The sequence below is a fragment of the Rattus rattus genome, chromosome 11, assembly GCF_011064425.1.
Source record: "Rattus rattus isolate New Zealand chromosome 11, Rrattus_CSIRO_v1, whole genome shotgun sequence".
Lineage (NCBI taxonomy): Eukaryota > Metazoa > Chordata > Mammalia > Rodentia > Muridae > Rattus > Rattus rattus.
In genome coordinates, this window is record NC_046164.1 from 78352796 (window position 1) to 78370397 (window position 17602).

Consider the following 17602-nt stretch of genomic DNA (forward strand, 5'->3'; position numbering starts at 1 on the left):
TTCTGAGCGAGTCTTTGGCAGAATTTCCAGGTGTTTGTTTTTCTTGAGAAAGAGGGGTCTAGGGAGCTGTAGCGCATACTGCACTGGGTTTGCTTCTGACTGATCCACGTGCTTCACAACAGGTTCTCTCCAGTGTCCTCACAATAGCTTTGTCTGGAAAATGTGATGAAGAAATTCTTCATCTTCTGCTAACGTTCCCTGAGACTGATAAATCCTGGTTTGCCACAAGGGAACTCTGCAGCCTGCCTGGGTCTCAAGTCTTCTCTCTGCTCGTGATGGTGGGCCAGAACCTGAATCTAAGGAACCTCATTTACAAAGTAAGGACTGTGCCCATTGCGGGCACTGCAGGGGAACTGTTACCTACAAACTGGCAGCTGTCAGCATCCTTAGACTCTAAACCCAAGGGAGCTTGATGCCTTGAATGAAAGAGTATGAGGTATAGAACCTAGGTATAATCTTCCACCTTGGTTAGGTTCTGTTGCTGTGCTCAGTGCCATGACCAGAAGCAACCTAGGGTACGCAGGGTTAATTTCACCTTACACTGTCATATCATAAGCTGTCACTGAAGAAAGTCAAGGCAGGAACTGAAGCAGAAACCATTGAGGAGTACTGTTTACTGGCTTGCTCCCCGCAGCTTCCTCGGCCTGCTTTATACGTAGAGTAACCAGGACCACTAGCCCAGAAGTAGCACTGGCCACAGTAAGCTGGGTCCTGCCATGTCAATCACCATTTAAGAAAATGCTCCCAAGACTTGCCTACGTGCTAATCTGATAGAGCATTGATTGTCAATGTTGGTTCTTCTTCCCAGGTATGTCTAGGTTTGTGTCAGGTTGACGAAAACCAACCAGCACATTTTCTATATCCTTTAACTTGTCTTCATCCTGTATAATACCCACAAGCTAGCAATTGCTCTATAAACACTTGTACTGCATTCCCTTTGGAAAGAAAGGGCAAGAAAAATATCTGTACCTGCACACTATAGACACATAAAGGTAATTTTGGCCTCCAGGTTGTCTAGATCTAGGGATGACCTTAGATACTAGCTGCTTCATCGGCCAGCCATGAGGAATTCTGTTTCAGCGTCAGTCACTTGGGGGCGGGTCACCTGTTGACTGACTCTGGAGATGGGCTTCTCAATTAAATCTTGTCAAATAAGGGGAAGGCTAGAAGACCTTATAGTATCCGTAGAGTCAGGGCCATTGAGATGTTGAGTACAACATGGTAGTGAGGAGGGGGTCACAAGAAAGAAATACTTCCAATTCCTGTAGTCAGATCTCTCTACTTACTAAGACACAGCATCCTGAATATGTAAGGAAGCAGGATTGAGCCTTGTTCATCCATCTGCTGTCAAGGAAGGAGTTGTGCGTCCCTTGTTATAGCTCTCACCTTTTCCATCCCCTAGATTTGTGGTATTCATCTTCTGTGTTGAGTGCATCCAGCTCTACTGGCATAGCTTTGGGAAGGTGAAGAGGGGCAGGCAAGACAGCAGCTCCACATTCCTGTGTATGCCAGTTCTTTACCTGACCTATAGCCCTCCTCCACAAAGTACAGAAGGTCTGAAAGAACATGAGAGTGCAATCCTCAGAGAACTACAGCTGGGAAGTTGATAGAACCCTCTCAGGCCCCTCCCCAGCACCAGTTCTCAGCCACCCTTTCTAGAAGACCTTCCTCATCTCCACGCATGAACCTTTACATAAATTCCCATCATCCTCTCTCCCTGCTCTCGCCCATGTCTTCCTCAGAGTTCAACCATTTCCTTCTGGGGAGTTGTGGCACATATGCCACCACAAAGGCCCAACAAGTATTCCTTGTTCAGGAGAACAGTCTTGGGCTAGAAAAAAATAAATTCGCTTTCCCAGTTTTCATGGTCTTCTTCCCCTTGGAAGGCCAGAAAAATGCCAGCGAATGTTCATCTACCTGCCCACACCCACACCCCTACAGCCGCACATCCATATACACGCAGTCTCTAAGAACCAATACTAATTTTAAAACAAGTGTACTTTAAAGTCTTGAGGAATATTTTGAAATTTCCTCCCTATTTTATAGGTTCTCTGTGTTGGTAAAGTTGACACTCCCAGCTGACATTCCAAGGAGCTTAGCCTTGGGCATTATAGCCCACGCTTCCAACTTTACCTTGGATCTTGGAGGACATAGTTATAAGTCTATTAGCTCTTGCTCCAGCCACACTCCACACCTCTCTGTGGAGAGGCCCACAGAGGCCTCTCCAGGTTTCTAACGGACAAATCAGTACTTGGACATGCACATGCATCACTGCTGATATTTAAGGGCAGCCCCAGTTTACCAGGACTTTCTGTCTCACTTGCTGATAGCCCCAGATGCCTTTGATGAAGTAAGCTTTGCTGGGTTAATGTCACCCATGCTGGAGTCACAGTCACTTCCTACCGCAAACCAGGGTCCTTGAGGGTTCACTTGTAGATGATAGCTGTAAGTAGAAAGGGGAGTGGGGCACTGACAAAAACCACACCCTCTCTCCTGTTCCTGAGGACTCTACTCTCTTGGCATGTCGAGTAGATGATCATTATCGGAACACGGCAGGAAATATGAACTGTCGAGCTGGCAGAACCCCAGAGAACAATATTGAAAAGTGGCGGTTATTGAACTCCTTGGCCCAGTCTGGAGAACTGAAAAGCCGGATGCAGACGACCTGCGGAGGGAGGGGAAGCCCTCAGATGTTTCCCACCAGAGGGCAGGGGGCTGCCTGCTAAGTTCTCTCAGTCAGCCAAAAAGGACTCCCAGTATAACCAATACTGCAGACGCTGTTCTGTCTGCGTTTTGTACGTGAATGATCAAGGCCAAAAAGAATCCCAATTCCTGTAACTTACATGCTGTAATTACTTTATAAAGTAAAGAATCGAAATTTGTTGTGTGTCAGAGGACCTGAGCAGTAGGGGGTTTCGAAGGACATTTTTGCTGGTCTAGTTTGCAGCCCTGAGCTTTTCTTACTGGTAGACTCTAGGAAATCTTTCATCTGTCTGGGTCTCCATTTGCTCATGCGCCACTCCAGGGTGCTAGGAGCACTGTACTGGGTATGTGTGCAAGTCACATAAAACACTTTTATTTTGAGCCTCTTCTCAAAAATCTACCTTAGTCATCTAAAAAAAATATGAAGGAATATTTGGAAAGCGATTTCAAATTCTAACAAGTCGTTGCTGGTTAACAATTTTCCAATACTGCTATAATTTAATGTGCTCTACAAAACACAGTTACATCTACCCCCAACACAGAGTTTTTAGAGAGTGTAACGAATATGCCTTTGAGGTTCAAGAGAGAATAAAATCAAGAGAACGAGTTTTCACTGCTCAAGAGATGCTTGTGAGAATAGAAATAGTATTGATTATTCTGTTGTTTTTTTTTTCTCTCTTTTTTTCCCTGTTCTGTAAGACTCTGATACCCTCTGAAGCAAATGGCTTGCTGAAGTCTCTTTTGGATGTCATTGAGAGCCTCAGCTCCATCCTGGCCCGAGCCCGGCACACTCTTAAGTATCTCCCTGAGTTTCTTCACACATTTAAAATCACCACCTTGCTGGGCCTGCCAGACTTCCAACAGGTGTGTTTGATCTCTGCACAACGGGGGAAGTGTTTTCACCTTTTCCCGTTTCTGTTTGTCCTCTTTTCCTTCTGTTTCTCTTCCAATATGTATGATTTTATAGGACCACACTGTACATGGACAAGGACACTTTTGAATGACTCTGAGTCACACAGCATGGCAGTAGGGCCTGACATTGCCCTAGAACCTTCATGAAAAGTGCTGTTGATCTACGTCCCTCCAACGAAGAAACTGAGATGGCTTATGCTTTGCCTACGAAGTGGAAATCTTCGAAGTCAATTATTAGCGCAGATAAGATTTCAAGGGCTTGTTTAACTTAATTCTGAGAGCAAATTGCTTTCAAGAACCTTAGAACATTTATTTACATATAAATAATTGGCTTACAAATTACAGATCATTTTCTTCTAATGCAAACACAGACTTGAATTAGGTTAGTGGTTTGGTATTAGCTTTTGCTTGAAGTCCTTCTACCTGGGAAGCAACCAACCAGGGATGGGTGAGGTGAATCAGAGGTGTAGGAGAGCCCAGGTAATGATGCACCCAGAATTCTTCCAAACAGTATTTTCATGTACTCATCAGTGGATGGATAATTTGGGTAGCTGTCAAGAATCAGTATTAACATAGCAGTATGAACACATGTTGACTATTACATTATTTGAGGTAGTCATGTTATTTGATGAATTATTACTAGACAAATGAGGAGGTGAATGTGTATGAGGGCTTATGACTCTGTGTGTGTATGTGCGAATGTGTGTGTGTGAGAGAGAGAGAGAATCTGGGTATATGTGTGAATGTGTAGATGTGATTGTGTGAAAATATATATATATATATATATATATATATACATATATATATGTTTGTGAGTGTAGGTGAATCTGAGTGTGAATTTATACATGAGTGTGTATGAATGTGAGTATGCCTGAATGTATGTGAACATGTGTTTGTGTGAATGTGTTTGGGTGTATGTGAATATGTGTGTATCTATGAATGTGTGAGTATACAAATCTGAGTTGAATGTGTTTGAGTGTGTGAGTATGCATGAGTGGGTGTGTGAAAGTATGTGTGAATGTGAGTGTCTGAATGAGTGTGAATAAGTGAGTGTGCTTTTCCTCTTCTACTACACAATTTCCTAGAAAAAAAATCATTGTGATTTCTGTGGTTTCTCAGGAACAGGGCAGATCCAAGCAGAGTCTATTTAATTTTTTCTTGTATATTCAGTCAAAGATGAAACTCCACTCCCAGAGGTCTGAGAAAACAGTTTGAAGTCATGTATAACTGGAAGCTTTGTTTTGTTTTGTTTCTTTCCTGTTCTGGGGGGTGGTCCTTTTTGTTCTTTTGAGGCAGACTTTCCCTGTGAATCCTGGCTGTCCTGGAACTCACTCTGTAGACCAGGTGACCTCAGGCTCAGAGATCCTCCTGCCTTTGTCTCCTGAGCACTGGGACTGAAGGGAAATGCAACGACTGCTTCCCTGAAAGTTGCTTTTCTTATGCTCAGGTTTCAACGAGTGGCCCAGCCAGAAGTTCAGCTTTCAGCTCTTTCCAGTCCGTGATGAAGCTTCTCTGTAAGGACCAGGAATCCTTTCTCAGCAATTCTAACATGTTCGTTAATTTACCCAGAGTTAATGAGCTCTTGGAAGACGACAAAGAGAAGTTCAACATTCCTCAGGACTCAAGTAAGACGAGAGCCACCTGCGTTATGTAGGTTGGTTTGTACTAACTGGGCCTGCGTGGTAAGGTGTTCTTCCTGGGCTGACCTCTGGTGGCACATGATGGCATTGAATTTTAAGTACTCACTGATTACTCCCAGGACTCTTCATCACAGGCTAATCTCAGCCATGGCTTAACAAACTGAGTCTAAAAGATTTGACTCACCTGAAACCCCAGCCCCTTGGGTACTCTCAGGTAAACGATGTTGATAACAGTGTTAGACACTGGCAGTAGGCCAGCGTATTCCATAGCTGCTGAATACTTTGTATAGCTGTCAAACATTGGGGTCATTTGGTAGTGAAGACATATATTAGAGTTATTTCATTTTAATAAAGTTTGTTTCTACTTTCTCTAATGCTTATTTCTTTTGGTTTTTCATTTGGGAATCTTTACTGATTATCCTTCCTTATCCATATACCCTCTTAACCCATCCATCCATCCATGTATCCACCCATTCATCCATACATTATCCATCCATTTATCCATCCATCTATCCATCCATCCATCCATTCATCTATCCATCCATCTATCCATCCACCCATCCATCCATCCATCCACTCACCCACCCATTCATCATCTCATCTATCCATCTGTCTAGTCAGTTGGTTTAACACTGAGGGGCAATCTTTTTTGATCATTTCTCTGCATTCTTTTCTAAATGGTTTTCACAGAAACCATTAGACAACAATGCAAGCCTCACTTTTCAGAGGACATTTCAGAAGTTCAGAGAACACTAAATTACTTAACAGAATTTTTTCAGCTCGCTTATCACTGATGACTCTTGGATTTGAGTTTCTTGCTTTATGCATATCATGATGATTCCTAACATAAAACCTGTCCCTCATCTCTATTAAGCTTATAATTTAAAGAGCAAGTTATTAAACTAGAATAACCTCTACAGTCAATGATTTAGGGATTAATTTGTAGTTATATGGTTAAATTATTTTGGGGGATAGTTTTACCACTTTTTTGTATTTTTGATAAAAGTATTTTTATGTTCATGATATTTGGAAATATAAAATTAACACAATGACCAAAACAGTACTCATCAAACACACACCCATGTCAATCACGACCTAAGGTCAATATAACAGTGCTTTTTCAAGGCTGTTTCAAGGCTTACCACTTTTTTGGCTAGGAAGAATGGGTTGTACTGATGCCATTGTTATACTTTATAAATGTTGTAATAATTAATTACCAGTCATTAGAGTGATGAATTGCCTATAGGTTTAGACAACTTAAGTAGACTTGCTATTGAAATGAATTAGCTTTACAATAGGAGCCACCATGAGGAATTGCTTGAGTCAACATAGTATGATTTAATATACTAAAGGTAGGGATTGTGATACTTTTATAAGGATTATCAGAGAGAATTCAGGAGCAACTTGACAAGTTGACTACATAAGAAAAAGACCTTTCTATTCTCAACCTTACGATTATTGAAATACGATTTTTCTTCATTAAAACCACATTAAAAATAACCCCCAATCTCATTTTTAAGTATCTGAGCCATCATTATAGAGACAACAGCCTGGAAGGTGGGATCTTGCTGTTTCTTAGGGGACAGGGTATGAAAATGAGTACAGTTCAGAGATATGCCATGAAACTATATATGAGTCATTTCATTGAAAATTAAGGCATAGTGGAACTGTATGTCAGTTTTGACATTAACTGGACATTCTTTGTCATCTGAGGTCATCTAATAGCTTCCTTCCTCTTTTCATTGTGACAGCACCCTTTTGTTTGAAGCTTTATCAGGAAATCCTACAGTCCCCAAATGGTGCCCTGGTATGGTCTTTCCTAAAACCTGTATTACATGGAAAAATATTGTATACACCAAACTCTCCAGAGATTAATGAGGTCATTCAAAAGGTAAGTTAAAACAAGTAACATTTTTTGTAAACCATACAACATACTGTATCAGGGACAAATTGTTACATATGTAATGGAATTACTATATTCATTGTGTTACATAACATTTTTAATGTTGATTCCAGTTCCCTTTGTCCTGACATTACCCTGTCATTCTTAATGTTATGTGTGGATTTGCAGAACAATTTGCTTAGAGAAAGCTTTAGAGGCAGAGAGGGCTACTTAGAATTACCAATGCAGCAAACTCACTAACTTTAATATCAAAGCCTGAGGACAATTATAAATAGGACCTTTCCAGGTCAGGTAAGATACAGTTCCAGGAAAACATTGGGAATAAATTTAATCCATTTCACCTGACGCATCTGCTACTGAAGAGAGAATTTAATGGTGCACCTACAGACAGATCTCCTAGATCATGATTCCCCACATTGTGTAGTTTGACCACTCACCTTTTAGTAGATTGTACAGTGTTTCCAGTCTCATTACTCAAAGACTTCCTACTAATGTTTGCACTAAAAGTTGTGTTCTCCTGGGGACTTGCGTATCTTGTTTCTTTGTAAATGACTGTGCTCTATTTTCTTGGGGTGGGGTGGGGGTCTTTTTCTTGTCTTTGAGGATGTTGTGAGCCTGCAGGCACCTTACATGGTCACATTTCCAAAGACACGGGAATGATTGGATCTTATTTTTAAATACAGATTATCTTATTTATGAATGACAAACTATAGGCTTTAAATACTAGTATCAACTTAAAAGTACCATATGGTCATAGGACCAGTGAGTTATTTTTGGCCCAATGTCCTTTGAAGAGAACTAGACTTATTCCCCTTGAGACTGCTATGGGACATCACAGCAAGCCTCCTGGGCACTTGCTACCCGCCACTCAGCCCATGGCTGCCCAGCCCTCAGCATTCCCTTTATGGTATTTATAAATTTAGTAATTTTTAAATGTCCTCTAGAAGGGATGTTTGCCGAAGTCTTAGTTCCTTTGATGGAATGCTAGCCATCAGGAGACTTGACTTAGGCCTCTAGTAAGTGTTCCATCTGGAGCTCTGCTCAACGGTGTCCTTCTGCCATCACACTTGGAAGAGATGCTCACACACTCTGGCCAAAGCCCCTGGCCAAAGCCAGTTCAGCTAGGTCTCTAATGCCCTACATTATTATTTTTTTTTTAACTTGATGTTTACCCTTTTCCCTCTTTCGGGCCACATCCCTCTAACCCCCTTCTTTATGGTCTCCCATCCTCCCCCGCCATTCTGCCTCCCCCCAGTTCACTGGGGTTCAAACTCATGGTGCTCTTACTAAATTCATTGTCTCCATATCTCCCTGGAAGTTTAATTAAAATTCTGGCTGTGTCTCTCAAGAGATCTACATCTGGCTCCTGGGCCTGCATTTATCCATCTTGTCTAATTGGGTGGCTGTATATGTATGTGGGGCAGAGCTCTGAATATATTCCTTCGAATGTTTATTTGCCTCTCTATTCCCTAAAGGGTATTATTGCTCCCTTTTAAAGAAGGAGTGAATTTTATATCAATTTATTATTATGTGCTGGGTTGTGTTTTTCACTGGTGGTATCCTCTTCAGAAGTATGGAAGAAAAGACAAATAGCTGAGGAAACAAAAAAAAATAGCATAATTCGAAAGGCAGATGTGGAGGTCCAGACCCTTAGATACAGGGTTGGAGAGGGGATACACATTACATCAATATTCTTAGAATAAGGGTTTCAAAAGGATCAGACACGATCTCACTGGTTCTCGCTTGGCCGCTGACTGAGGTGTGGCGGTATTATAAGAGTCGATATCTCCTCTGCTTGTTTACATGTCTTCACACTGTGCCCTGTCTTGTTCTACCTAGTTCATGTCACCAGAGACCATGTACTGTCTTATGTTTGCATAAAGCCGAGCCATTAATGCCATTGCCCCTCGGATAAATTATTCTTGCAGTCGCTATGGTCATTTAGTTTTATGAAAATTGGTTCTGGTCTTTAAGCACAGGGTCACATGTCCCACACGGCAGAAGGATGCTTGCTGCAACGCTATCTTTGCCATTGGAGCGATTGGAGCTGTAAGAGGAAGCCATTCTCCCCATTGCAGTATTTCAGGCAGTGATGGATCGCACAATTGGTGGTCGTCTTATAAGGTTATAATGGAGCTGAGAAATTCCTACTGCCCTGAGGCAACATAGCTGTCATCAAGTCACAGCACAACGCATTACTCATGTGTTTGTGATGATGCTGGTGCATTCGATAAAAGAGAGGACATAGAATTGTGTGGGCTGCACTGAACTTGATACTGAAAATTATGCTACTGTTTTATGTACTTGGTATACTGTATGTTTATTATTATTTTAGAGTGTCTTGTACTTGTGAAAATGCTTTACTTATGTTAAACAGCAGGCCATGTTCCGGCTGTAACAGCCCCATTTGTCTTGTGCTAACCATGGCTCTTGATTGACCTGTATCATCTAGGTTCATATCAGTGCACACTGTAAGCAGCGTGCACAACACAAACAGGACCTATGACAACTTTCAGAGTGGATCTTGACCAATGATGGACAGCTGTGGGCGCTGCTTAGTCTTAGCGTCTTGGTTATTTTATTAGGTAGAAACACAGGAGGCTACCATTTTTACATGAAAAAATTCATGCAAATGGGTGATTTTCTACGATTCAATTTGTGAAACTGAGGTTGGCACCAAGAATTGCAATCTCTTGGTCAGGAAGGCAGGGTTTAAGCACTCCTTTGCCAAATTATGTGTGGCCTCAGGCTTACTGCTCCTCTTAAAAGCAAGAGTGCTTTTCCTCCATCTGAAAAATGAGACCTGGATGCCCACCAGATATGTCATTCAAATCCTCTGTCCAAGCCAGGACAGAGCACAGTCCCACTGCCCCGTGTCTTCTGCAGAACCAGCAGAACACAATGAGAGCAAGTAAGACTTGTGCTGTGAATTAGTGTCATGCACTGAGATATGAAGGTTTTTGTTTCAAGGCCAGCTGGACAAGGAGGAGGAGGAGGTGCTGTTCAGACTGCTTTCTTAATTAAAATGTTTCCCTAGTATTGAGCCAAATGTTCTCCTGTGTTTGGCCACAAGAGACCTCCTGGGCCAGAAAACCAAGAATGCCTTTTTTATTCTGACAGTCATTTACTCAGAGGTCATGGAAGCAAATATTAGACCTGCCTATTTCTGTGGGCCAACTGACCTGTGACTGCGCATATTTCTGCAGACCAAGGACAGCGTGCAGTGAGAAACAGGAGGATTGGTGGGAGATGGCCCGTTTCCAGCTCTCCCTGTAGTCCAGGAACTTTGTATATTGGGATCTGTGTTGGGAGCAGAAGCCAGAGAGTAAAAGCCATGTGGATCCCTGACAACTGGACCTTCCTGATGACTGTGGTCACTTTATGACTATAGTGTAGGGACCTACGTTATAAAAGACATCAAAAGATTAGTGTCCCTGCATCAACCTCCTGTCATTTGATCCCTGTTTTTTTTTTTTTTAAACCTCTGTTACCTTCTAAAATGATTGAAGTGAGTTTAAAACCTTCTTCTTGGCATGCTTAAGTGGTGATAACCTAGTGAATTTTGTTATCTTTTCTTCTCAGTTATCACTGTTTTTTTTTCTGAGCATAGTGTCAATTTTGTTATATTCTAGGGCAATAGGAAGAGACTAAGAAGATAAAGAAAGCAGGCGAGTTTAATATGGATGATTATCACTATAAAAAGCACAAGAGTAGGATGATTGGTCAGTAATAGAGAACACTGGAGACTGCGGTAATGGCGGAGACTCACAGAGAATAGAACGCACCCTTGTGGAAGTAGCCTTTCTTCTCTGACTGGAGTTTCAAACTGCATTGAAGGAAGCACAGGGGGAGGGCGGCAAACGGCAGAGAGGTGCCCGAGCATCTGCACTCTGGAATATCAGAAGAAGCGTGCAAGCTTAACATTGCGTCAATTGCCAAAGAAGAAAGATTACGGGGTCCATCCTCATCACTGAGAACAGGGGTGATAGGGGAGTTGCAAGATGCTAACTTGACGACTGGAGCAGTCAGTCAGAAATTGTTTCTTTAGAGAAATGAGACTTTGGAGGCATAGAATTTCTGGACTGATGATCAGTTCTCAAGTATAATTTTAACCAAGTACAGATAGGAATCGAGGTGGAGGAAGAGCTGGAGGAAGAACTATTCCTTCTAACTCTTACACCATGGGCCTACACAGGCTGGGCACCTTGTCAGTACCACAGATGTGCTTTAGAGATTAGGAGTTTACATTCTCAGTTCCCAGATGAAGAAGTCGAGTTTTAGGGTTGAGTAACTTTTGCACTCAATCCCAGGTCTTTTTGATCTCCCACTCAGTGTTTTATCTGATACTTTTCATTGTTTTCTTTCCATGAATTCACACGTGTATACAGTTCAGTTACTGCTCTCAGTGTTACTGATCATGGTGTAGAGACAGACAGAGAGACAGAGTGGATTAGGGATGATGGTTTCCTGTGCACAGGCTAGCTTCAAGCTTTGGGGTTGGGATATCAGATTGTGATGGAGAGAAGGTGATCTTCGGTGTCACCTTTCTACTGATTTTCTGATTGTATCTGAATGGGAGAGGATGCCAAATGGACCGTGTTACTGTTCTCATATTTCTGGAATTCTCACAGGGTAATTTTATTGTCTCAGATGTAAAACTACTGTTCATTGAATACCTCTTTTAAAAAAATTCAAGCATAAGAATGGACACTCCAAATACTTTTTTAAACCTATTTTTCACAAAACCCAAGCACAACTAGGCCCATTTCAGTAATGCAAAATAATACAGGCTAGGCAAATCTATACTTTCAATGTATTGGCTATTAAATAAAAGCCTGTGGGGTTCAAAGTGGAGTTTGGGACCTGTACTACGGGGTTCCTTTTATTGATATTATCTTTGAAACTAGCCACCAAACAGTAAGGATTCTGTATATGCAATCTGCACTTTACCAGTTGGTTTACTGGCTAGCTATTTAAACACATGGACTGCCTTTCATATAGGCATGTGTAACATTAGGTGTGTCCTTTCACCTACCCTTATAACCCTGTCGTTAAAAGCTCATCACTTGGAGGAAGAGAATGAATTATACAGGCTAAAGGTGAACACAAGTCATTGCTGCTCTTTTAGTAGTTCTATGCTACAAATAAGTATATAAATGTTGAAGCAGTTGGCTGGGATATTTATTGAAGTTGGACTATGTCAGAGAGTAGGCATTGCCCAGGACTGGGCTAGAGCCAGCAGATGCTGAATAGACTGTTAACATGTTCAGACCAGTGGTGGAAGGGAACTCACAAGACCCCCTAGGCAGGTTGAAATTGTCCCCAGTGAACCCTGTAGAGGGAATGGAATTCGTCAAAATATGCTTTCTGATTATGGGCATCTCACCAGTGATTTGAGAGCAAGTTTTAATGGCTCAGCTCAGAGCAAGGTTTCAGGTGGGTGAAGAGGTCCGACATGGAGTCGTTTATTGAAACTCATCAGTGTTGCCCAGGGTAAGAGTAATCAAATTTCACGAAGAAACTGTTTGGACACAAACCCCTGTAAAACACCAGTCCTCTAAGGAAGCACTACCTAAAGGCCTAAGGGTGGGCTTGTTTTATGAGACTAGATTCTATACAAGTCCATAGAAATGACTACATGATGCTCCTTTGCAGATCTGAGATGTGTGTGGACTTCCATCATTATACCTTTAGATCCAATTCTACCAGTTAATGTTCATGGTCATGAAATGGGAGCATGAAACCAACTAGCCAACCAACCAACCAACCAACCAACCAACCAACCAACCAACCAACCAACCAACTAACCAACCAACCAACCAACCAACCAACCAACCAACCACCCACCCTGTTATCCATTATGGGGTTTTCTGCTCTGTCCAATATACAAATATGTCACCTCCATCAGACAAACAATTTGCTCAAGGTTTTTGCCCGCCAGTGGCTGAGCTAGGACTCAAACTCATGACCTTGGAACCAAAAGCCTTCTAGGCCTTATTCTGTCATTCATTCTCTATTGAAGGAAAAGCTATCAAGCCATGCCCTGTGTCTGGGAAGGTTAAAGTCTATGCCCATTTTGTTTGTGAGACTACTGACCCTCTTCCTTTCAGGAAGTTCACAAGCCTCCTGGCCTGTGAGGAGATGATCTACGTGAAGTCTGACACTTAGTTCGGCACCATTTGTGCAGACCAGAAGTTGTGGGTCAAAACTTCCAGAGTTTGATCTTGTGATTTATTCCTCTTACACATTTAAGCAGAGTAAATGTTTGGATAATAGGTTTTTATGTGACAATTACCACAACAAAACTTAAGGCATTGCTACCTAGAAACTCCATAGCAAAGCTATGTGACCTTTATAATAAGAATGAGTTCTACTGATTTGATTGCTAAACAGAGCTAAGGGCATGGGCCTAAGGAGGAAGGATTTATAATAGTGTAAGGATAGGTTCTGTTGATGGAGGATGCAAAGTATACAGGACCTGCTTCATAAGGATGGGTTATAGTCACCGAGGGACGAAGCTCAGGATAAGGGCCTAAGCAGTGCTAGGATGTTGGGGCACTGAGGAAGCCTGGATCCACAGAATAGCGAAAAGATCACCATGTCAGACCCCAGCCTTCCAGGTGACCAGGTGTCATCCATTTCCTTCCATTAAAGAAAATGGGCCTGCGTGTTTGCCAAGCCTGGCTCCCCCAATACCTTCCTAAAGCTGAGTGTCCTACATCTTCCTACCATCTACCCTTCCAAATCTATGTGTCCACCTACTTATCTCCCCTCCCTCCATCTAGCCATGCAGCCATCTGTCCAACATGGCCCTGTCTAATATGAAGTGGACTGAGTGGAAACTGGGGCATGTTCCTGTTTTGCAGTGAACATTGCAATGATATTTACTCTGAAGAGCTCCAGTTATCTATTGTTAAAATTCCTCACTCTCCTAGGAGTGGTAAGAGAAGCTGACTGACAGGGCGGAGACATACATAGGAAAATGCTAGGTACAGCACAGAAAAACATAAGCTCAGAGCTGTTACCTCATTTGCTGAAATTTATTACAATGCAGACAGTCGCTCCCTTCCCTTTCTTATTACATTCCCTTTTCTTTCTCTTCTTTTCTTTTCCTTTTCTTTCCTTCTTTGCCTTTCCCCTTTCCTTTTTTCTTTTTTTCTTTCCCTCACTCTTTCTTTGTCTTTTCTTCTCAAATTAACTCATCTGTTGATTCTTTCCCCATACTTTATTTTCTTCCTTTCATAATTCCTTCTTAAATTAGTTCAGCCCTGTTCTTGTCGTCTCTCTCTTACCCCTCCCTCCTTCCTGCCCTTCTATCATCTCTCTCTTTCACCTATTCTGGTATATCTTTGTTCAGTAGGCAATTTCAACTGGGCTTCTGAATCTGTATAAAAATTAACCTTTGTGTTTGAGCTCATTGTGTGCTTATGCACACTGTTCGGAGTGGCAGGAGAGTCCCATGCTCCTTTACTGAATTTTGCTGTGAATCCTTATCACACCCGGCTCTCCCAGGTTCCCTCCTCCCTGTGTTTGCATGTGCCTGTGAGTATTTTGTTTTGGGAAGTCATCACTCTGTAAGTTCATGTATGTACCTCAGGTCAGAGACATAATTATCCCATCATTGCAAGGTCCCTGGCATTATCCTCTGATACCTAGCCATATCACGACTAACTCACTTTTCTCCAACTCCTAGTCCAAAGATCCCTGATCAGTTTTGGATTTCGTTACGTCTAGATTGTTAAGGAGGCGGAATCATACGGGATTGGTTTATTTTTATCTAGCATAATTCCCCAAAATTTTATGTGCAGTAATTCATTCATTTTTATTGCTGACTAATATTCCCGGGTAACATATAGGACACAGCCTTCAGTTGGCGCTGTTCTTTGTTTCTTCAACACCACTCATCGGATGATGTGACATCTAAGTTACTTGTTTGTCACTGCTGTGGTTCTGAGTTCATGCGCACCAGCCCTGTCGTGTCCAGTAGGCAGCCCTGCACAGCACTTTCCCCATCCTTTAGCTCGTACATTCCCCTCCCCTCTCCCATGATGTCCCCTGTGCCTGGGTGTCGGGGGAGGTGTTGATTTAGTCCCATGTACGGGTGAGCACTCCCAGGCACTGACTCTTAGCACTGTCACCAGGTATGAGTCTGCATTCACTGCTGCCCACTGCGAAAGGAAGCTTCTCCGACCAAGGCTGTGAGTTCCACAGATCTATGGGTATAAACAGAAACAAAGAAGGCAATTTGATAGCATGCACATTTAGTAAAATAACCTCAAATCTAAACAGAAAGCATCTGGTTAGCCTCATAATAGTAGAGTCAGTATTATAGTAGTGGGTAGAACTTGTATAATAATATACAAATACTATATAGAGTAATATAGCAGTAGTATTTGCCTGGCAGGTTGGTGTTATAACACGCACAGTCCAGGAGTGGATAAGACCACTGATAAATCTGATTCCCCAGTAGCCTATATGCAACTTCTGATGCTAAAACCAACAGCGGTAATGACTCGTAATGTCAGTGTAAGATTGATTTCTCTACTTCCTAAAATCAAAATGTTCCCACTTAGGTCTGATTCAGGGTCTCATTGAACCTCAAGCTCATTGATTTTACTGGTCTGGCTGACCAGCATGCCCCAAGGACGTTCATGTTTCTGCACCACAATTCTGCTGGAATTTCAGGTGCATGTTCCCATGCCCAGCTGTTTATATGGGTTCTGGGGATCAATACGCAGGTCCTTATGTTTATGAGGCCAGGATTTTTTAATTGAACATTTTCTAGCTTCCCCTTTAACCTCATGACATTCGAAGATCATCATGTTCTTGGGGAGAGAGAGCATCATCAGACTGGCTACTGGTTTCAGATGCTTTCCACCAATACAACTAGCACACGGTTTGTAGATGAGGGTTTCCTACAGACTTTTGGTAATTTTTCATTTCGTTTTTAACATATACATTATCAAAACATAAAAACAAACATCATATGCCAATATGTGCTATGGGGAATTTTTACATTTGATAGCTTTGCTGATATCATTCTATGTAAATTATCCAGAATTTAAAGATTTTATTTATCAACATGTCATTGTCAGTTTCAGCTGTCAGTTTAATATAATTAAGGGGCACACAGGAAAAAGGAACCTCTGGTCAGAAATTGCCTAGATCAGATTGGCCTGCACCAATGTCTGTGGAACATTTTCTTAGTTGTTGATTGATTGGGCCTAACCCACTGTGGACGGTGCCATTCCAACACAGTTGTACTATATAAGAAACATAACTGAGCAAGCCAGAGAAAGCAAGCCAGTACGTGTTCTTCTGTGCTTTCTCCTCTAATTTCTGCCCAGGCTTTCCTTGGAGATGAACAGTAACCCATAAGCCAAATAAACCTTTTCCTCCTCAAGTAGCTTTTGGTCATGTTAATCACAGCAACAGAAAGCAAACTAGACTTCAATATTTATCATGTGTTAAATGATTTAAATGAATGAAAGTAGTTGAGCAAATATTAAATAACAGAACTGAGCTCCCAGTGATAGACACATTTTGTTATTTATACAGAGGAATCTTTCTTCTGCTTTTGTAAATCATTGATGTTTTACATTTATGTTGATTGATCTCTTCCTTCTTTCCTTAGACATTCTGTTTTATGTTTTTTTTACTTATATATTTACATTATTTATTTGTTGAAATTAAATACAATATGTCATTTCTCTCCTTCTAGTTCTTCCCTCCAAACCTTCTTATAAACCTTCTTATATACCTTTTTGCCCCACGTTGTGCCCTTTGAAATTAGAATAGTTTTTTGTACACTGTAAAAGCCAGTGGGCTGGGGACAAACATGAATACCACCTGCCAGTCTTATTATTTTATTAATATGTTAAATGTATGATTACCTTTTTACTTTTCAGTTTAATAATAAATGTATTTGGATATGAATTTTGGTTACACCCAATACATTTTGATAACTAATGGTATTCTAATTTTCTATAGAGTAATTTACACAACATACTCTTACAACTTAAGGAAATATAATTGATGATAATGTTTTAAATTTCAAAAGTTATTTGCATGAACTTTTGATTAAAATTAATAGTACACATCTAAGCAATATGCTCTTTGAAGTGAATTTGTAGTAAGGGCTTTGGAAGGTCCACATGTGCATATGTAAGATAAGTTAGGGTATTTTGACTTTTTGGATCTGATATTACTTTATCTATATCTTTGTTTATTCACACAGTCATGGATTCATATGTGTCTGCATGTATTCCCCATATCAGTGTTAAGAGTTTTTATAATCTTATAAATTATTTGCATTTATAAGGCATTCAACCTGCTCATGCCCATGTGGTGTTTTTAAGCAGCATGGTGAAAATTTGGTATGTACTCTGTCTTCTGCCACAGCAGCAATCTATTCATTTAACTTAGTGGTTATAACACTTTGTAC

General features: G+C 41.3%; 1 protein-coding gene across 1 annotated transcript in view; it reads left to right on the forward strand.

The window, feature by feature from the left end:
• Window positions 1–17602, forward strand: part of Abca13 (ATP binding cassette subfamily A member 13) — a 564237-nt gene that overhangs the window by 120205 nt on the left and 426430 nt on the right. Inside the window, exons 24-27 of the mRNA XM_032916398.1 lie at window positions 123–317; window positions 3403–3567; window positions 5063–5240; window positions 7007–7146. Coding sequence (XP_032772289.1) covers window positions 123–317; window positions 3403–3567; window positions 5063–5240; window positions 7007–7146 — 678 coding nt within the window. The remainder of the gene's footprint in view (window positions 1–122; window positions 318–3402; window positions 3568–5062; window positions 5241–7006; window positions 7147–17602) is intronic.